This window comes from Pseudophryne corroboree, chromosome 4 (genome assembly GCF_028390025.1).
Source record: "Pseudophryne corroboree isolate aPseCor3 chromosome 4, aPseCor3.hap2, whole genome shotgun sequence".
NCBI classification, from domain to species: Eukaryota; Metazoa; Chordata; class Amphibia; order Anura; family Myobatrachidae; genus Pseudophryne; species Pseudophryne corroboree.
The window spans coordinates 186,207,243-186,229,946 of NC_086447.1; the positions used below are offsets into that span (position 1 = coordinate 186,207,243).

Here is a 22,704-nt window from a genome sequence, read left to right on the forward strand (position 1 = left end):
CCGCGGGCCGCCGGAGGATGCCGCGGACGGTACTACACGTGGATTGCGGTCGGCGGGTCTCTGGGGGGATCACACGGAGGTGTGGAGGCAGCAGGGAGGGCCGCGGTAGGTGGGGGAGACGTTTCCCAGTTGTCAGGAGCTTCCGTTGGGCCGCGCTTCTAGGGCTCGTCTCCGGGCAGTCCCGCAACTTTAGTCCCCGGCTTCCGGAGGTGCAGTAGGCCGCAGTCTCGGGATGCTTCAGAAGCGGTGCACGGCACAGCAGGTACCCTCTCACAGCCGTGGGCAGACCCAGGGGTGGCAGGGAAAGCCAGAGGGTATAACAGGGGTGGGGCTGAGTACCTTTAGCTGTGGGTCCCTGCACAGATTGAGGCCCCGGCTTCTGAGGGGGTGGTAGGCCGCAGTTTATATAGGTGTATAACACTGTCTTCTGCTCCTCAGTTCACCCCTATCGATGCAGGGGATCTCCAATATGCTGGAGAGTGTACCCCAGATCACCAGGGAGCAGGTTAAATGGAGTAAATATATTCCCCAGGCAGGAGCTCCAGCTAAACACATCTATTCGGGTCTGCTATCAGGCCACACCCCCGTCTCTTGTCATTTCAATTGCCCATTTCACAGAATAGTAGATCTCATCTCAAGGTTTGGAGACCCTACTCAACTGGTCACACTGCTCTGCTCGACCATATCTGTGGTCCAGCAGGATGCCCCATCTGAGTTCCTTCACGTCCTGTGTGTTCTTTACAAAGGACATAGGAAAGGGTATACTTCCTCTCCCAGTGGTTATTGTTGTCAGGCATTCCTCCGGCGGTTCAGTGCGGCTTGCGCTGCAAATGCTGATAGACCGAAAGGGATTTTTAGGTTTGCTGTGATCTTATCTTCTCTGCTTAATTTTCTTGTCTCTTTGCCATTAGATACACAGAGGAGGGACAGGGGAACAAAAAGATCATTGGGAGAATTCATTTTTGACTTGCCTGCTAGGATTGCAACTTAGTTTATGCTATGTCCCTGCAGCTATGGAGAAAGATGTGCAAAATACTCTTATCACATAATTATGCAAGTGAGAGAAGCTTATAGAAGGTTACAATAAAACAACCAGTACTGTTGGGTTTTATTAGACCTTTATTTAGAAAGAAATGATGCAGGTACTATATTACAACAGCAGGGAACAAATGATTGAGTGTCCATCAGCACCCTTAGAATCACAGATAGGAGAATTAGATTTTGGTGCTGCAGAGTAACACACTTAGATGATGCTGTTCCTGGTCTGACAGACCGCTTCATGAAACTGAAGTGATGCCAGATAACTCAATCAGTCCTGTCATGAAGAAGCCGCACCACTTGTTGTTATAGGATATGCTTGCAGAGCTAGTTCTATATATCCTGGTTTCTGTGCCTCCATTTTCACAAACAGCTGCAAAGATTGAAATGATAAATTGCAGTCATCACAGGAGCGGTGGATGTGGTTATAATACAAGTCAGCACTGAAACAGCAGAACTACTAAGCCAGCTATACTGCAGTTATAGAATACCTGAAAAATCTATTGTATTACTAAAGTTATGTAACAATAAAACCTACTCAATCTCCTTTATGTACAAAAAGTGACCAAAAACACCCTGTATAAATGAGGGACACCAAGCATTTAGAAAGCCTGTGCATATGCGCAGGCGTGGCTCAGGCAAATAACATTGGACACAGAAGGGGAAGCTGGGAGGGCCGGAGCGTTCCAAGGGATGAGACGCTGCAGCGCTGCCTGGTTACCAATGTGACAACAAGTAGCTACCTAACGGTGTTTGGAGAAAGGAGAACACTGCATTCCAGCATAGAAACCTCATACCATCTGTGAAACACGGTGGTGGTGAAATCATGGTTTGTGCCTGTTTTGCTGCATCTGGCCCAGGAAGACTTGCCATCATTGATGGGACAATGAATTCTGAATTATACCAAAATATTCTAAGGGAAAATGTCAGGACATCTGTCCACTAGCTGCACCTCAAGAGAACGTGGGTCATGCAGCAAGACAATGACCCAAAGCACACAAGTCATTCAACCAAAGAATGGTAAAAGAATGAATTTTAAGTTTTGGAATGGCCAAGTCAAAGTCCTGACCTTTATCCAATCAAAATGTTGTGAAAGGACCTGAAGCGAGCAGTTCATGGGAGGAAACCCACCAACATAACAGAGGTGAAGCTGTTTTGTACGGAGGAATGAGGTAAAATTCCTCCAAGCCGATGTTCAGGACTAATCAAAAATAACCGAAAACATTACATGCAGTTATTGGTGCACAAGGGGATCATACCAGATACTGAAAGCAAAGGGTCACATCATTTTGTCACTCACAGATATGTGATATTGGATAATTTTCCGCAATAAAAACATGAGCACGTCTAATTTCTTGTCTCATTTGTTTGATGTGTTCTCTTTTTATCTACTTTTAGGACTTGTGTGACAATCTGAGGTCATTTTAGGCCACATTTCAGGAGAAATAAAGAAAATTCTAAAGGATTCAGAAACTTTCAAGCACCACTATATCTATATTTGTAATATCGGAACTCCAGTTACTGAGATCATGGGCGCTGTGCCCTCACATACCCATAGGAATAAACAGCATACTCCAGTTGCTTCACTCACAGGCTTATAACAAGCATCACAATGCAGTGCTTAGACAAAGTTTCAATGATATTTCATTTTCGGCAGTGTTAATCCTGGAGTATACTATATACTGTGTATGTGTGTGTATATATATATATATATATATTTACTTGAAAACCAAGCACTAGAGTGTCTGTAGCTTGCTATATTTGTGTGTGTGTATATATATATATATATATATATATATATATATATATATATATATATATATATACTAGGTGCTTCATCGCGCCCTACGGGCGCTCTTCACACCGTCGCAAGGGGCTACGCCCCCTTAACCCTTGCATGCCTTTCTGGGGTTCAATATTTGTATTATATGGAGTATTACCTGCATTCCTTTGTTAGTGGTTAAATATTGCACAATGAAAGGGCGTGCGATGGTGAAGGAGGCGCAGCCCCTTGCGACGGCGTGAACAGCACCTGCAGGGCACGATGTACAGAATGTAGCGGGTGCGGGTGGGACTGCGGATGGTGTCTGTAGATGCTGCGGGTGGAGGGGAGACAGAAGTGGGGGTGGGGCCCGGATGGGGAAGGTTCGGGAGGTGCTGCGCGTGGGGGAGGGGCAGAGGAGTGGGGGATGCAGATGGGGGAGGGGTCCGGAGGCACTGAAGGTGGGGGAGGGGCAGGGGTGCCACGGGTGGGAGAGGGGCAGGTGTGGGGATGTTGTGGATGGATGAAGGGTTCCGAAGGTGCTGTGGGATGGGAAGGGACGGGAGTGCCGGGGGTGGGGTAGGGGACCGCAGGCACCATGGGTAGGGTAGGGGCAGGTACGGGTGTTGCGGCGGATGGGAAAGGAGGTCCGGAGGTGCTGCAGGTGGTGGAGGGGCAGGTGCGGGGGTGCCATTGGTGGGGGAGGGGTGGGTGAGGGGGGGACCGCTGATGGAGGAGGGTGTCTGCAGATGCTGCGGGTGGAGGGGGGCAGGTGTGGGGGGAGACATATAAGGGGGGTGAATGGTGGAAGGGGCCTGGAGGTGCTGTGGGTGGTGAAGGGGTGGAGGAGTGGGAGCCACGGGTGGTGTAGGGGGTCTGGAGGCACAGCATGTGGGGGAGGGGTGGAGTGCCGCATGTGGTGGAGGGGAAGGTGTGGAGGTGTGGTGCATTGGGGAGAGGTCTGGAGGCGCTGCGGGTACTGTATATGCCATAAAAGGTAGTTGGAGGGTATGCAGTAACAGGGCCAGGACAGGGGTGACAGGGTCAGAACAGGGTTGACGGGGCCAGGACAGTGGTGACAGGGTCAGAACAGGGGTGATGGTGCCAGGACAGGGGTGACGGGGCCAGGACAGGGGTGACGGGGCCAGGACAGAAATGATAGGGACAGGATAAGGGTGACAGGGCCAGGATAAGGGTGAAAGGGCCAGGATAAGGGTGGCAGGGCAAGGCCAGGGGTGACAGGGACATGACAGAACACAGGGCACGGGAGAGATTGGTATTAGGGACCAAACAGTGGTGACAGACAGATGTGTCTTACCGGAGTCACTGCTGCTGGCTGCTGCTGTTCCACTCCAACCTGTTGGGATCTGCTGCTGCTGGAGACTTGGCATGGCTGACTCTCTCAGGCTGGATTCCTGCTTCCTCTGCCCGTCCGCATCCCTCCCCCCCTCCTCAGTCACACACCGCAGACCTCGCGCAGCTGCCGGGCACTGTGGTAAGGTGAGACTGGAAATGAGCCCCCAGGAGATGCTGCGGCTGGAGGGAGGAGGGGGTCATAGCATGCACGTGGCGCGGACCTCACGGCTTCCGGGCACTGTGGTAAGGAAAGACTGGGAGTGACTGGTTAGCTCCCAGGAGACGCTGCGGCTGGAGGGAAGAGTGGGCCAGAGCCTGCAAGCAGCTCGGATTTCTGCAGCGCTACCCGCCAGCTAAAGTGTGTGAAGGAGCTGGGCGCACCTCACTGCGGGTGGCAGTGCTGCAGCTAGCGGTGGGGTTGCTGGGGCTGGAGATAACAGAGGCAGTACGGAACCTGCACAGCGGCAGGTGCTTCACTAAACTGCAGCTAAGAAGCGTGGAGTGTGCCAGAAAGTGACGCTCCTCCGCACCAAAGAGACCATGCTGAGTATGCCGATGTGGGGGGTCAAGCACACAGTGAGCCGGTGCCCGTCTGTCTGTATGACATACCCCTCACACACCCCCATACCTCCCAAATGTCCCGATTTTCGCGGGACAGTCCCATTTTTTGGGGTCTGTCCCGCTGTCCCACCCGCGGGTCGCAGTGTCCCGCGGTGGTGGGGGGGATGGGGGGGGTCAGTTGGAAAGCTCCTGTACTCGCTGTTCTGCTTAGCAGTGCAGCGGTGAATAGTGGAGACAGAGGGAGAGGGGGCATCAGGGGGTACGGATTAAGGGGGGGTCCCAGCAGCAGAGCCGGATTAAGGGGGGGGGGGGCAGAGGGTACGTACCGTTGGCCCCACAGTTTTAGGGGGCCCCCTGGCTCGAGTAGCTCTGTTCCAGCTCAGAAGCTCCCCCGTCCTGCCAGCAACAGCAGCATTGTGCTACAGTCAGCACACGCTGCTGCGTATTGGCAGGTCTGTGGTGTTGCAGGGAGGCAGCAGTCTCCGTGCTTTCTTCTCCCTGTGCGGGTGTGTAGGGGGAGCGACCACCTCCTCTGGATTTAGCCCTAGCTGAGGGGCCAAAATCCCATAAAAAAAAAGAAAAAACGAAATTTGCATAAGGGGGCGTGGCTGCCCGGACGCGATTAGGCCACGCCCCCAACCCACAGCAGGCACAGCAATGAGATAGGGCTCCCCTGTCACAAGTGCCCTGTGCCCCCCGGACTCATAATCAGCCCCTGGGAGCATGCCAGCAGCTCACAGAGCGCTGGGCATGCTCCCTCACTGACGAAAACGGGGCCCTCCCGTGAAGCCACGCCCCCTTTTCGCCGAGTGTATTTCCCTCCTTCTGCCTGGAGAAAGCTCCTGCGTTAAGCTGGGAGGTATGCACCCCTGCCTGTGCCATGCCCAATGCCCATGCTATCTGCTTCTGCTCCTAGTCTCCTGTAGATTTGGCCAGATCTCTGTGACTCATTTGACTAACTCCGCCCAGTGTTGTAACTCCGCCCAGCGTTAGCAAATGAATCACAAGGTCACAGAATAGGGCTATTATATATATATATATATATATATATATATACACACACACACACATATATATGTGTGTGTATATATATATATATATATATATATATATATATATATACACACATACATACACTGCTCAAAAAAATAAAGGGAACACAAACAACACAATGTAACTCCAAGTCACTTAGGAAGCAACACTGATTGACAATCAATTTCACATGCTGTTGTACAAATGGAATAGACAACAGGTGGAAATTATAGGCAATTAGCAAGACACCCCCAATAAAGGAGTTGTTCTGCAGGTGGTGACCACAGACCACTTCTCAGCTCCTATGCTTTCTGGCTGATGTTTTGGTCACTTTTGAAAGCTGGCGGTGCTTTCACTCTAGTGGTAGCATGAGACGGAGTCTACAACCCACACAAGTGGTTCAGGTAGTGCAGCTCATCCAGGATGGCACATCAATGCGAGCTGTGGCAAGAAGGTTTGCTGTGTCTGTCAGCGTAGTGTCCAGAGCATGGAGGCGCTACCAGGAAACAGGCCAGTACATCAGGAGACGTGAAGGAGGCCGTAGGAGGGCAACAACCCAGCAGCAGGACCGCTACCTCCGCCTTTGTGCAAGGAGGAACAGGAGGAGCACTGCCAGAGCCCTACAAAATGACCTCCAGCAAGCCACAAATGTGCATGTGTCTACTCAAACGATCAGAAACAGACTCCATGAGGGTAATATGAGGGCCCGACATCCACAGGTGGGGGTTGTGCTTACAGCCCAACACCGTGCAGGACGTTTGGCATTTGCCAGAGAACACCAAGGATTGGCAAATTCGCCACTGGCGCCCTGTGCTCTTCACAGATGAAAGCAGGTTCTCACTGAGCACGTGACAGAGTCTGGAGACGCCAGGGAGAATGTTCTGCTGCCTGCAACACACTCCAGCATGACCGGTTTGGCAGTGGGTCAGTAATAGTGTGGGGTAGCATTTTTTTGGGGGGCCGCACAGCCCTCCATGTGCTCGCCAGAGGTAACCTGCCTACCATTAGGTACCGAGATGAGATCCTCAGACCCCTTGTGAGACCATATGCTGGTGCGGTTGGCCCTGGGTTCCTCCTAATGCAAGACAATGCTAGACCTCATGTGGCTGGAGTGCGTCAGCAGTTCCTGCAAGACGAAGGCATTGATGCTATGGACTGGCCCGCCCGTTCCCCAGACCTGAATCCAACTGAGCACATCTGGGACATCATGTCTCTCTCCATCCACCAACGCCACGCTGCACCACAGACTGTCCAGGCCACCTCATCAGGAGCATGCCCAGGCGTTGTAGGTGTTATGAGCCACGGCTGTGGCTCATTCCTATGTTTCATTTTGGTAATGTATTTTATGTTATACTTCTGTTTATGTTCCCCGTGGGTGTCATGGGGTGCTCGGATCTCACCCTTAAGGAGAGGATACTGTTATGAACCACAGGTAGTGGTTCATTCCTATTTTATGTTTATAAGTTGTCTTGCAGGCCAGGATTTCCCGTTGCTCTGTTTTAGAATACTCTTGTTTGCTGCCGGTGGTGAGTCTGTGTAATTGCAGCTTGTTCCCATGTGTTCAGCCTCACCTGGCTGCTAATTGCATCTTGTCAGTTTGGAGTCATGCAACAGGGCAGCTGCATGACATAATTAATTAGGCCTCTCTGTTATATGCTGGCTGAGTGCAATTCACAGACGCTGGTGATATTTCTAGGTTTCCAGTCTTCCAGAGTGCTTGAGTTCTGAGCTTGTTCCTGCCAGTTCCTGAGCTCCTGTCTAGCAGTGTCTGTCTAGCTGCTTCCTGTGTCGATTCCTGTGTCAGTCCCTGTGTCTGATCCCGTGTCCTGCCGTGAAGCGTTCCTGTCCAGAAGTCCTGTGGCTTTGCCTATGCCTGGTCGAGTTTCTGGCTTCTTGGTGTCCACCGGTCTGTCGTTTGGGATTCTGCCTGTCCTCCAGTTCTGAGAGTCTGTGTCGGCAGCATTGGGGGTTCCTGTCCGTTTGCCAGTATTTGTACCGGTTCCGTGAGTAGCGGCTTTGCCGCGTACGTCGGCCTAGGCCGCTGTATTCCTTGGTTGTATCTGTCACTGGTGTTTTGCAGAGGGTTCTGCTTATGCTGTCACCGCCGGTACACAAAAGTATTGTGTCGGCGTGTGGTCAGCATTTCCTTTGTTGTTCTTTTCCTTTGGCGGCAAGCCGCACATACATTTAGTTTTAGCCTAGTTAGTAGCCCCTGGCTTTGGTTGTTTCAGTTAGAGGGCCCCTTGTTATTTCCCTGTCTCAGTTCACGCTTTGTCTCTCTTTAAGACCTGAGGGGGCATCGGAGTTGGGTAGACCTAATCCGCCCTTCAAACGCGGCTGCCATGGGCCCAAGAAACCATAGTCCTGCAAGCGTGAATTGACAACACGGGTAAAACAACGGAGGTAGGGTGCCAGGGGCTATTCCCGTTCCATTTCACCAAATCCAGTATTACGTCCTGGTGCTCTGGACTCGCTTCATTACATCTTCCTTGTTTTGAGCACCAGGAACCTAACAGTAGGGAGGTCATACAGGCACGAGGAGGCCACAGACACTACTGAGCCTCATTTTTACTTGTTTTAAGGACATTACATCAAAGTTGGATCAGCCTGTAGTGTGTTTTTCCACTTTAATTTTGAGTGCGACTCCAAATCCAGACCTCCATGGGTTAATAAATTTGATTTCCATTGATAATTTTTGTGTGATTTTGTTGTCAGCACATTCAACTATGTAAAGAACAAAGTATTTAATAAGAATATTTCATTCATTCAGATCTAGGATGTTATTTTAGTGTTCCCTTCATTTTTTTGAGCAGTGTATATTATATATATATATATATATATATATATATATTTTTTTTTTTTATGTATGTGGTTGGAGTTTCTACATACGTAGCAAAGTAACAATTATTTTTACCGGGTTGCCAGTACCTTGCGCATATTCAGGACCCGTTCTGTGCATGCGTGGATGGGTCCTGGGATGACGGACGCTTAGCGGCATCAGGCTACCAGTGATTGACAGTCTGATGCCATTTAGGGGAGGAGAGGGGGTGGCGATGGCCCCCTTTTCTCAGGCATGTCACCGTTGTTGCTGATAGGGGAATAGGCCTGGATCTCCGTCAGAGGATGGAGATTTCCTGGCCTCTAGGTTGCAGCTGTGGTGGCCGGCTTGTGTGACCCCACGTGTCAGGCAGCCAGCTGATAGTGTTGGAGAGGATCTGATACTGCATCCTAGGATGCAGCTTGGATCAGTAATGCATGCAGGCGTTGTGACGCCTCCTGCTGCGTTACCATATTAGTGTTATCGCTTTCTTCTATGTAAGCAACTCCTACTGCAACTGAATGACCCCCATTATATACCAATTTTGCCCAATGAAGGATTAGAAGACTTACAACACTATAGGCTCCACCTTAGTGTTTATATTGTTTGTTATATGAGGTGTGATATGGGGTCACATGACAGACACCGGCATCTCTGCCATGCAAATGCCGACAGGGGCTGAGGTAATTATTTTACACCTCCCTTGCCCCCTAACCTAACTTGCCTGGGGTTGCGGCTAAGACTCAGGGGGATAGTGGCTACGACTATCTCCCCCTAGTGCATAGAATCACCTGGAACTAGCTGCCTTGAGTGGTGCAATTATCAGACAGATGACCAGGTGAATACAGGTGATAAGCAGCAAGTGCGGTATTCAAAATGCAGAGGATTCCAGCCAGGCAATCTATGATATGTGAGTTGTTGTTAAATCAAATTATGTTCATTTCTATTGTTCATTATATTTAATGTAATCGTACTTCACTACCATACGTCCTCTTTTTTATATTCTTATGCATATACTGTGGTCACATTGAGGAATGGAGAATGGAGATACTGCGTGAAAGATTAGTCTACTAACATCTATTAACTCCGCACACAGTAATATTGCTTTTCTGTGCCAATATATAATATGGGGAACATGCGAACACAGACAGATAGATATACAGGTTGAGTATCCCATATCTAAATATTTCAAAATACGGAATTTTTGGAGAGTGAGATAGTGAAACCTTTGTTTTCTGATGGCTCAATGTACACAAACTTTGTTTAATACACAAAAAAGAGGATTTTGGTACTTACCGATAAATCCATTTCTCTGAATCCTCTAGGGGACACTGGAGTCTTATACAGTAGGGGTGTGAAGCTTGAAACCGGAGGTGTGGCACAATCTAAAAATTAGCATTATCTGCACAGCCGGCTCCTCCCCCTTCACATCCCTCCTCCCTCAGTTTGGAAAATTTGACTGAGAGAATAGGACATGATACATGAGCACATGGCGAGGAACCGAACCGTACAACCTACCAAACAGCACCCAAGAACTCTTAACTGAAAAACTAACGCTGTTTGTACAACTGTGTAAAATCCATAGTAGGCATAGAGCCCCAATGATATTTGATCCTATGACCTTGTTCGTCAAAGTCCAGGGACTAACCATGCGAGTCACAAGTGTGAACCCAGCAGGCTGACAGCACCGAGGCGGGTGTCCAGTGTCCCCTAGAGGATTCAGAGAAATGGATTTATCAGTAAGTACCAAAATCCTCTTTTCTCTTTCATCCACTAGGGGACACTGGAGTCTTATACAGTAGGGGACGTCCCAAAGTTATCCCCCAGGGAGGGAGTGCTGTCAGTGGCCCACAAAACTAAACGTCCGAACTTAAAGTCTCCGGACGCAAAGTTACCAAACTTGTAAAAGTTCGCGAACGTGTAGACTGAGGACCACTTCGCCGCTCCGCAAAGTTGAGTAAAGTAAGCACCTCTGGCAGGCGCCCATGAGGCACCCACTGATCTGGTGGTATGAGCACCCGTCTGAACCGGAACCTGTTTTCCACAGGAAATATAAGCTTGCCGACTGGCCAGTCCAATCCAGCTAAACCCAGACTGCTTAGATGTTGGCCAACCCTGCTTTGGCCCATCATAAAGAACAAACAAATGGTCCGACTTTCTGAAGGACGACGTAACTTGCACGTATACCCGCAAAGCTCGGACAACATCCAAGGACACGTCCCCATCTGCGATTCCCTGGAAAAATGGTATCACCAGTGGTTGGTTTACGTGAAACCCCGAAACAACCTTAGGAAGGAAATCTGCTCTTGTACGGAGTTCTGCCCTATCCACATGAAAATCAAAAAGGGACTCTTACATGATAAGGCTCCCAACTCAGAAACCCTCCTGGCCTAAGCCAAGGCAAGTATAACGCAACCCTCTAAGAGAGATATTTCAGGTCTGTTCTTGCTAACGGCTCAAAGGTTGGTGATCTCAAAAATTCCAACACCAAAGTTAAGTCCCACGGCGCAGTGGGAGAACGAAAAAGGGAGTTGTATCCTCAGAACCCCCTGGAAAAAGGTTGGAACCCGTTGCAAGGATGCTAACCGCTGTTGAAATAGGATGGAGAGAGCCGAAATTTGAAACGTCAGGGAGCCCAGCCGCAGTCCTCCATTTAGACCGGCCTGAAGGAAAAGTAAAAGTCTGGATAAGTGGAAGTTCGACGAATTCCACCCATGTTCCTTACACCAGACTATGTACTTCTTCCAAATCCTGTAGTAGTGCATGGCTGTGACCGGCTTCCTAGCGGCAATCATCATAGGAAAGGCCGTTCTTGGTATTCCTCTGTTTCTTAAGATTCGGGTTTCAGTAACCACGTCATTAAACGCAGCCTGTTGAGGTCTGGAGGTAGGAACGGTCCCTAAGACAGCAGGTCCACTTTCTGAGGTAACCGCCAAGGATCCTCCGCTAGTAATCCCCGCATGTCTGAGTACCAACTCCTGCGGCGCAAATCTGGTGCGAATAGAATTGCCCACACTCATTCTCGTTTCACCCTTTTCAGAACCCTGGGTATGAGTGGGGAAGGTGGACAAATGTAAACCCTTCCGTAACACCAAGGAAGTTTCAATGCATCCACTCCTTCTGCTGCTGGATCGCTTGTCCTGGACACATATCCGGGCAGCTGATGGTTTTGCAGAGACGCCATTAGGTCCACTTGAGGTAGACCCCATATCCTCACCACCCTGTCGAAAATTCGTGGATGTAGGCATCACTCTACCGTATGCATGTCCTGGCGACTGAGATAATCTGCTTCCCAGTGTTCCACCTTGGAATGAACACTGCCGAGAGGATGATGTTTCGCCTTTCTGCCCACAACAGGATCTTTGTGGCCTCCTTTAATGCCATCCTGCTCTTACGGTTTATGTAAGCCGACGTCGTGACCCTGTCTTTACGTGTTGACCCATTACTAGGTCTCCGGTTAAGGGAAGAGCATTGTAAACTGCTCTTAGTTTGAAAATATTTATGGGTAGAACTCTCTCGTGGCGTCCAACTGCCCTGAAACTGATGTTCCACTAGAATGGCACCCCAAACTCTGAGACTGGCATCCGTTGTAAGGGTCCACCAATTCTAAATACCGAATCTCCTGTCTGATGCGAGATTTCTTGTGTAATGACCACCAAATTAGCGAAGTACGGACCTGTACCTGACTGCCCGAGTCTGCGATTTAGAGGCCCGTGCAAATTTGTTACCTGAGCAATGAGGCTTAGGAAAGGTCTGGAGTCAAGACTGCCATACTGTAGTGTCTCGAAAGACGCCACCATCTTCCCGAGAAACTGTACTCATAGATGTAAGGACACCGTTCGGTGTCATAATACCTGATCCACCAGCTTCCTTATGCCCTGGATGTTGTTCTCTGGTACAGACCTCCTCAATTGTAATGAGTTCAATATGAGACCTAGAAACTGAACCCTCTGCGTCGGTAGCAGGTTGGATTTCTTGAAGGTGACAATCCAGCCAAGTTGAATAAGAAGCTGATGAGCCATCTGAGCATCTCAGATCAGCTGTTCCTGCAAAGGGGCCATGATCAGCAGATCTCCAGGTAAGGTACTATCGTAGTACCAAACGCTCTCAAACCTGCGACCCTTATTTACCTTGAACTGGTAGTGGTTTTTTTTTTTGTGCAAAACGCAAGTAGGCTTGGTGAGGGGTCCAAATTGGAACCTGAAGGTATGCATCCTTCATGTCCATAGACACCCTGAACTCTTCCTTGCTATGACCGACTGGATTGATTTCATTTTGAATCTGGAAACTGTTAGAAACTGGATTAAAACTGGTAAATTGAGGATTGGTCAGACCGACCCGTCCTGCCTTGGTACGGCCAAAAGATTTGAAGAAAACCTTGTTTGTCCTCGAGAATCCGGGACTGGCAGAATTACCCTTGTGTGGTAATTCCTGAATTACCCTGTTTAATGCCTTCTCCTTCTGAGGGCACCGAGGCAACCTTGTAGTAAAGAACTGACTGTGATGGCGCTTGAAAAGTCATCTAACCACCTTTGCATCCACCAGGGGAACCCCAGGTGAGCTGGGAGACCGTCATGCCCCGGTTCTATCAGCCAGCTTGAGGTCTTGCATTTTGGTTTCTGGGAACGATCTCTACCTTTGATTCCAAGAGATTGTCCTAGTTTGACTCGAAAGGACTCTAACTGAATTACCACTCGACCTGAGTAACCTATTCTAACCTGTGGAGAGGAACTCGTCTGTTTTGTATGTGAAATCCACTTGTCAAACTCAGGGCCAACTAACCTTTCTCCACCAAAGAGAAAAGCCTCTACAACTTACTTGGCGTCAGAGTCCATCTGTCATTGTCTGAGTCACATAATCCGTCTAGCCGATATGGCAGATACCGATGTGTGACGCTATTTTGCTAGCTTCCTTTGAAGCCTGGCGCATATATGTAGCCGACTCTCGAACATGCTCCGCTAGGTGAGCAATGTCCTGTTGGCTATTCTCCTTTCAATAGCCTGTACAATATATCCAGTCCATGCTACTATGGCCTTGTTTACCCAAGCACTGATATTGTAGGCCTGTGATGCACCTGCTGGCCCAAATAGTTTCAAGTAATTTACCTTCCACTGGTATAGGTAAAATAGCTTATGATAGGCCTAGATAGTGTAGACCTGCACTCTACCAACTGAACTAACCAGTCTGCCCTGGAACGTGAAAGCATTTATCAGGCTGCTTCCATGCTACCCCCATCTGAGCTGGAGAGATTGAGCAATTGGAAAAACTGCAGACAGCAGTATCTTATCCTTTTTTTTTTTTAAATTCGATAAATCAAACCTCTCTGGTTCCTTAACTTCTTTCTCTTTGAAGTTTAGGACTTCAATTACCAAAACCTTCCCACTCCTCCTGTAGGATGTGGAGGGGTCTCATAACCGCCTTACGGACTTTTTTCTTAAACTGCCTGTGTAGGTGGGGTTAATTTGATCTGAAACTTCCTCCATTTTCTTGGAAAAAGATCCTACAGCTCATTTTGAATGCTGTTTGCGGGATTCCGCCATTCCCATAAACCAGATGGAGTACAGCTCTCGGGTTGAGCGTCTTTGTCATTTACAACATGGATCGCACACCCCAGAGCTTTTAACGTTCATATTACCTTTTGTGCAAACGTAATCTGTTCTAGTGTTCTAGGCTGGTGCTTTACACTGAAACAGCACACACACACATACCGAACACTCACAGGTACTTTCACCCTTTAAATTAGGAAGAGAAAGACCGTATGGATGGTGGAAGCAAAGGTAAACCTTACCTGGCTGGGTTATCTAAATATATATATTGCTAAAAACAAAACAAAAAACTTTACAAAAACTATATGATTACACCAGCCTTCTTACAACCCTCGCACACCCAACTGTGATTCAGCTTTGATCATCGGGGTTGATGTTCAGTCGCTTCCTTTTATTTTCTCAGGAACTTTTAAATAGAAGTCCTTGAAAATATAAAGCATAAAATGCATGATTAAAATACTGGAGGATCCTTTGCAGCAGAGACAACTATTCACCAGAAGAGGGAGCCATTACCCTACCATCACTTTTAACTGGCTAGATTTCTTATCAGTAGAGGGAGCAAGTCATCTATTTTAAATAAGATCCCTACCTCTGTTTTGACTGGTTAAATTTTTTATCATGTCCCCACTAAGAGGGGCGTGATCTGTTATCTAGGTTTGGCGCCTTTTATTTCTATAAAAATGTCCGCCTTTGAAAAATTTAAGCAACATCATTTAACCTCTACCAGCGCTCTGTGGCCGCTGGAGCCCCCTTACTGTCCCATGCTTGTTAGCTAAACTGCTCCACGTCTGTAAACGTTGGAGCACCCGTCGTTGCGGCTCTGCCCTGACCTTGCAGCGCGTCCCACAGTGAGACGCCTCTGCTGAGAGTCACCCTCCGCCGCATATGTAACACTCTCCCCCGCTCTTGTTGAGCGCGGAGTTACCTGCTTTAATTTACTGGGAGGCTAGAGGTCTCCTGCGCCGCTGTGCTAAGCGCTCTGTGTATCTCTCGCTGCGTGTCGGTGGACGGGGCGAGTATTGGAGGGCTGCGGCTGCTTTGATTATCCCGCGCTGCTGCTGAGCGCACTGTGTATGAGCTGGCGGAGGAAGGGGGGCAAGCAGGGGACACGCTGGTCTGAACGCTGCTGCCGCATCTCTGCATAAGCTGGGAGCCGGGAGGAATAATCCCAGCACCCCAGAGCTTTTTAATTCTGAAAGGGGGGACATCAGTGTTAGGGAGGAGAGGGGCACGACAGCAGTTTGTTATGTAACACTCTCGGCCATTGGAGATATATGCAGACTGCAGGTACTTTTAAACTAGGGCCCTTTTGTACAACCAGTACTCACTCTGCCTGCTCTGCTGCTCTGGATCTCCTGTAGAGAGATGCAGATCCCCTTTATTAGGGACCATTGTCTCTCTATTCTTAAGACTTTTGTCCCCCTTTTCATTAGGTTGACTCAGTCTCATTTTTGAAATGGAGCAGGAGCTCCTATCTGTACTTGCACCTCCTAGGCACAATTTTTCAAACTGAGGGAGGAGGGATGTGAAGGGGGAGGAGCCGGCTGTGCAGACAATGCTAATTTTTAGATTGTGCCACACCTCCGGTTGCAAGCTTCACACCCATACTGTATAAGACTCCAGTGTCCCCTAGTGGATATAAGAGAAATATTAAAAATATTGTATTAAATGACCTTCAGGCTGTGTGTATAAGGTGTATATGGAACATAAATGAATTGTGTGAATGTAGACACACTTTGTTTAATGCACAAAGTTATTAAAAAATAAGATTTTACTCACCGGTAAATCTATTTCTCGTAGTCCGTAGTGGATGCTGGGAACTCCGTAAGGACCATGGGAATAGACGGGCTCCGCAGGAGACTGGGCACTCTAAAAGAAAGATTAGGTACTATCTGGTGTGCACTGGCTCCTCCCTCTATGCCCCTCCTCCAGACATCAGTTAGGATACTGTGCCCGGAATAGCTGACACAATAAGGAAGGATTTTGAATCCCGGGTAAGACTCATACCAGCCACACCAATCACACCGTATAACTCGTGATACTATACCCAGTTAACAGTATGAAATATAACTGAGCCTCTCAACAGATGGCTCAACAATAACCCTTTAGTTAGGCAATAACTATATACAAGTATTGCAGACAATCCGCACTTGGGATGGGCGCCCAGCATCCACTACGGACTACGAGAAATAGATTTACCGGTGAGTAAAATCTTATTTTCTCTGACGTCCTAGTGGATGCTGGGAACTCCGTAAGGACCATGGGGATTATACCAAAGCTCCCAAACGGGCGGGAGAGTGCGGATGACTCTGCAGCACCGAATGAGAGAACTCAAGGTCCTCCTCAGCCAGGGTATCAAATTTGTAGAATTTAGCAAACGTGTTTGCCCCTGACCAAGTTGCAGCTCGGCAAAGTTGTAAAGCCGAGACCCCTCGGGCAGCCGCCCAAGATGAGCCCACTTTCCTTGTGGAATGGGCTTTTACTGATTTAGGATGCGGCAATCCAGCCGCAGAATGCGCCAGCTGAATTGTGCTACAAATCCAGCGAGCAATAGTCTGCTCAGAAGCAGGAGCACCTAGTTTGTTGGGTGCCTACAGGATAAAAAACGAGTCAGTTTTCCTGACTCCAGCCGTCCTGGAAACATAAATTTTCAAGGCCCTGACTACGTCCAGTAACTTGGAATCTTCCAAGCCCCTAGTAGCCGCAGGCACTACAATAGGTTGGTTCAAGTGAAAAGCTGATACCACCTTAGGGAGAAACTGGGGACGAGTCCTCAATTCTGCCCTATCCATATGGAAAATCAGATAAGGGCTTTTACATGACAAAGCTGCCAATTCTGACACACGCCTGGACGAAGCCAAGGCCAATAACATGACCACTTTTTTCCCCGTGAGATATTTCAGATCCACAGTTTTAAGTGGCTCAAACCAATGTGATTTCAGGAAACTCAACACCACGTTGAGATCCCAAGGTGCCAAAGGAGGCACAAAAGGGGCTGAATATGTAGCACTCCCTTTACAAATGTCTGAACTTCAGGCAGTGAAGCCAGTTCTTTCTGGAAGAAAATCGACAGAGCCGAAATCTGGACCTTAATGGAACCCAATTTTTAGGCCCATAGTCACTCCCGACTGTAGGAAGTGCAGAAAAACGACCCAGCTGAAATTCCTCTGTAGGGGCCTTCCTGGCCTCACACCACGCAACATATTTTCGCCAAATACGGTGATAATGGTTTGCGGTTACTTCTTTCCTGGCTTTTATCAGCGTAGGAATGACTTCCTCCGGAATGCCCTTTTCCTTTAGGATCCGGAATTCAACCGCCATGCCGTCAAACGCAGCCGCGGGAAGTCTTGGAACAGACAGGGCCCCTGCTGTAACAGATCCTGTCTGAGCGGTAGAGGCCATGGGTCCTCTGATATCATTTCTTGAAGTTCTGGGTACCAAGCTCTTCTTGGCCAATCCGGAACCATGAGTATCGTTCTTACTCCTCGCCTTCTTATTATTCTCAGTACCTTTGGTATGAGAGGCAGAGGAGGGAACACATAAACCGACTGGTACACCCACGGTGTCACTAGAGCGTCCACAGCTATCGTCTGAGGGTCCCTTGACCTGGCGCAATATCTCTTTAGCTTTTTGTTGAGGTGGGACGCCATCATGTCCACCTGTGGCCTTTCCCAACGGTTTACCAACAGTTTGAAGACTTCTGGATGAAGTCCCCACTCTCCCGGGTGTAGGTCGTGTCTGCTGAGGAAGTCTGCTTCCCAGTTGTCCACTCCCGGAATGAACACTGCTGACAGTGCTAAGACGTGATTTTCCGCCCATCGGAGAATCCTTGTGGCTTCTGCCACGCCATCCTGCTTCTTGTGCCGCCCTGTCGGTTTACATGGGCGACTGCCGTGATGTTGTCTGATTGGATCAGTACCGGCTGGTTTTGAAGCAGAGGTCTTGCCTGACTTAGGGCATTGTAAATGGCCCTCAGTTCCAGAATATTTATGTGTAGGGACGACTCCTGACTTGACCAAAGTCCTTGGAAATTTTTTTCCCTGTGTGACTGCCCCCCAGCCTCGAAGGCTGGCATCCGTGATCACCAGGACCCAGTCCTGTATGCCGAATCTGCGGCTCTCTAGAAGATGAGCACTCTGCAGCCACCACAGCAGAGACACCCTGGTCCTTGGAGACAGGGTTATCAGCCGATGCATCTGAAGATGCGATCCCGTCCAAGAGGTCCCACTGAAAAGTTCTTGCATGGAACCTGCCGAATGGAACTGCTTCGTAGGAAGCTACCATTTTTTCCAGGACTCGCGTGCAGTGATGCACCGACACCTGTTTTGGTTTCAGGAGGCCTCTGACTAGAGATGACAGCTCCTTGGCTTTCTCTTGCGGGAGAAACACTTTTTTCTGTTCTGTGTCCAGAACCATCCCCAGGAACAGTAGATGCGTCGTAGGAACCAGCTGCGACTTTGGAATATTCAGAATCCAGCCGTGCTGTTGTAGCACTTCCCGAGATAGTGCTACTCTGACAAACAACTGTTCCCTGGACCTTGCCTTTATAAGGAGATTGTCCAAGTACTGGATAATTCTTTCGGCCATTACCTTGGTAATACCCTCGGTGCCGGGGACAGACCAACGGCAACGTCTGGAATTGGTAATGACAATTCTGTACCACAATTTTGAGGTACTCCTGGTGAGGAGGGTAAATAGGGACATGCAGGTAAGCATCCTTGATGTCCAGTGATACCCTGAAATTCTCCAGGCTTGCAATAATCGCCCTGAGCGATTTCATTTTGAACTTGAACCTTCGTATATAAGTGTTCAAGGATTTCAATTTTAGAATGGGTCTCACCGAACCGTCTGGTTTCGGTACCACAACATTTTTGGAATAGTAACCCCGGCCTTGTTGAAGGAGGGGTACCTTGATTTCACCTGCTGGAAGTACAGCTCGTGAATTGCCGCCAGTACTAACTCCCTATATCCGAGGGCAGCAGGCAAGGCTGATGTGAGGTAACGGCGAGGGGGAGTCGCCTCGAACTCCAGCTTGTATCCCTGTGATACTACTTGCAGAACCCAGTGATTCACCTGTGGGCAAGCCCACTGGTCCCTGAAGTTCCCGAGACGCGCCCCCACCGCACCTGTCTGTGGAGCCCCAGCGTCATGCTGTGGACTCAGAGGAAGCGGGGGAAGATTTTTGATCCTGGGAACTGGCTGTCTGTGCAGCTTTTTCCTTCTTCCCTTGTGCAGAAAGGAAGCGCCTTTGGCCCCCTTGCTTTTCTGAAGCCGAAAGGACTGTACCCGATAATACAGTGCTTTCTTAGGGTGTGAGGAAACCTGAGGTAGAAATTTTTCTTCCCAGCTATTGCTGTGGATACAAGGTCCCAGAGACCATCCCCAAACAATTCCTCACCCTTATAAGGCATAATCTCCATGTGCCTTTTAAAGTCAACATCACCTGTCCACTGCCGGGTCTCTAATACCCTCCTGGCAGAATGGACCTTGCATTAATTCTGGACGCCAGCCGGCAAATATCCCTCTGTGCATCCCTCATATATAAGACTACGTCTTTAATATGCTCTATGTTAGCACCATATTCTCCCTGTCTAGGTATTAATATTATCTGACAGGGTATCAGACCCTGCTGTAGCAGCACTATTCATGCTGAGGCAATTGCAGGTCTCAGTATAATACCTGAGTGTTTATATACAGACTTCAGGATAGCCTCCTGCTTTTTATCAGCAGGCTCCTTCAAAGTGGCCGTATCCTAAGACGGCAGTGCCACCTTTTATGACAAACGTGTGAGCGCCTTATCCACCCTAGGGGATATCTCCCAACGTGACCTATCCTCTGGCGGGAAAGGGTACGCCAGCAGTAATTTTTTTGAAATTACCAGTTTCTTATCGGGGGAACCCACGCTTCTTCACACACTTCATTCACTCATCTGATGGGGGAACAAAACACCGGCTGCTTTTTCTCCCCAAACATAAAACCCCTTTTATGTGGTACTTGGGTTAATGTCAGAAATGTGTAACACAATTTTTATTGCCGAGATCATGCAACGGATGTTCCTAGTGGATTGTGTATATGTCTCAACCTCGTCGACACTGGAGTCAGACTCCGTGTCGACACCTGTGTCTGCCATCTGAGGTAACGGGCGTTTTTTGAGCCCGATGGCCTTTGAGACGCCTGGGCAGGCGCGGGCTGAGAAGCCGGCTGTCCCACAGCTGTTACGTCATCCAGCCTTTTATGTAAGGAGTTGACACTGTCGGTTAATACCTTCCACCTATCCATCCACTCTGGTGTCGGCCCCACAGGGGGCGACATCCCATTTATCGGCATCTGCTCCGCCTCCACATAAGCCTCCTCTTCAAACATGTCGACACAGCCGTACCGACACACCGCACACACACAGGGAATGCTCTGACTGAGGACAGGACCCCACACAGCCCTTTGGGGAGACAGAGAGAGAGAGTATGCCAGCACACACCAGAGCGCTATATAATGTAGGGATAAACACTATCACTGAGTGAATTTTCCCCAATAGCTGCTTGTATAAACAATATTGCGCCTAAATTTAGTGCCCCCCCTCTCTTTTTAACCCTTTGAGCCTGAAAACTACAGGGGAGAGCCTGGGGAGCTGTCTTCCAGCTACACTGTGAAGAGAAAATGGCGCCAGTGTGCCGAGGGAGATAGCTCCGCCCCTTTTTCGCTGACTTTTCTCCCTCTTTTTTATGGATTCTGGCAGGGGTAATAATCACATATATAGCCTCTGGGGCTATATATTGTGATTATTTTGCCAGCCAAGGTGTTTTTATTGCTGCTCAGGGCGCCCCCCCCCCCCCCCCCAGCGCCCTGCACCCTCAGTGACCGGAGTGTGAAGTGTGTATGAGGAGCAATGGCGCACAGCTGCAGTGCTGTGCGCTACCTTGGTGAAGACTGAAGTCTTCTGCCGCCGATTTTCCGGACCATCTTCATGCTTCTGGCTCTGTAAGGGGGACAGCGGCGCGGCTCCGGGAACGAACACCAAGGACGGGTCCTGCGGTCGATCCCTCTGGAGCTAATGGTGTCCAGTAGCCTAAGAAGCCCAAGCTAGCTGCAAGCAGGTAGGTTCGCTTCTTCTTCCCTTAGTCCCTCGTTGCAGTGAGCCTGTTGCCAGCAGGTCTCACTGTAAAATAAAAAACCTAACATATACTTTCTTTCTAGGAGCTCAGGAGAGCCCCTAGTGTGCATCCAGCTCGGCCGGGCACAGAAATCTAACTGAGGTCTGGAGGAGGGGCATAGAGGGAGGAGCCAGTGCACACCAGATAGTACCTAATCTTTCTTTTAGAGTGCCCAGTCTCCTGCGGAGCCCGTCTATTCCCATGGTCCTTACGGAGTTCCCAGCATCCACTAGGACGTCAGAGAAATATTAGCTAAAATGACCTTCAGGCTGTGTGTATAAGGTGTATATGAAACATAAATGCATTATGTGCTTATACTTGGGTCCCATCGCCACAATATCTCATTGTTGTAGGCAGAGCCATATTTAGGGGGGGCGATTAGGGCGAACGCATCCCCGTAACTTACAGATACAGCCATGTCCACGTAGGAAACTTTCTGTTGCTGCAGCTCTGGGCATGGGGGTGAGCTGCGATGTCAGTGCGTCTGTGAAGGGACCCGCAGCCAGCCGGCGGCTTTGTAGTGAGTCATTCTGACTCTTTAGTGAGCTGCTGCTCAATCGCTGTGATTAAGAGGATGCCGTCCGGCCGGAGGAGGGACAAAAGGAGGCTGTTGTGTTGCGGCGGTGTCCTGTCAATATTACTGTACTTTGTGTTGGTAGGCAGTGTGACAGGGCAGGGGTGCAGTTAGTGAACTGCATCAGGAGAAGCTGCAGTTGCACTCACTTCCGCTGTTTAATTATTCTGTAAAGTTATTTATCAGGTATGTGTTTCTATGCATCTTACGTTCTCAGACATAATGCTATGGGAACTTTTGGAATATTTGGTTGTATCAAGGCAGTACATTAATGAGCAACCAGATTATATGACACTGCATTATCTGAGGTGGGCAGGTGTTGCATTCAGGAAGCCTTAGGAATACACTATTTTTATTGATAAAACTTCCAGACACGTCTTCAGGTTTTATGCAAGGTATCTCATGCAAGCCTGTGTACACTATAGTTTTTCAAGACTCCTCCCTTCCTACTCTGATTCACCGGCACTATAGCTCTAAGGAACTTGCTTACAGCGGAGAGTTCTTTTGTCTGCACGGTGGCTCTATTGCGGTCTCTGCACGGCACCAGCCTACATTGTCTGACGGCTGCAACTGGCCGCAGGACATCGCCAGCCTGTATCATCTGACGGCTGTGTCTGGCAGTGGGACAACGCCAGCCCGTATCATCTGACGGTAATATCTGGCTGTGAGACAACGCCAGCTTGTATCATCTAAACGGCTATTCGGCCGTGGGACAGCGCTTTAGTCTGCTACAATCCAGTGCCAGCAACGGCTCCGGCTAATGCTACACCTGTGAATCTCCTCCGCAATTAGCGGCCACAGCGTGTGCTCCTCTGACGTCTTGGAAGATGTGGTATTCCCTACGCTTAGGGCATTAAAAGGATTTCCAC

General features: G+C 49.1%; 1 protein-coding gene across 1 annotated transcript in view; it reads right to left on the minus strand.

Annotated features, from left to right (window-relative positions):
• Positions 1 to 1,101: 1,101 nt before the first annotated feature.
• Positions 1,102 to 22,704, minus strand: part of MRPS22 (mitochondrial ribosomal protein S22) — a 53,014-nt gene continuing 31,411 nt past the window's right edge. The window contains exon 8 of the mRNA XM_063915640.1: positions 1,102 to 1,411. Within this exon, the coding sequence (XP_063771710.1) occupies positions 1,319 to 1,411 (93 nt within the window). The 3' untranslated portion in view covers positions 1,102 to 1,318. The remainder of the gene's footprint in view (positions 1,412 to 22,704) is intronic.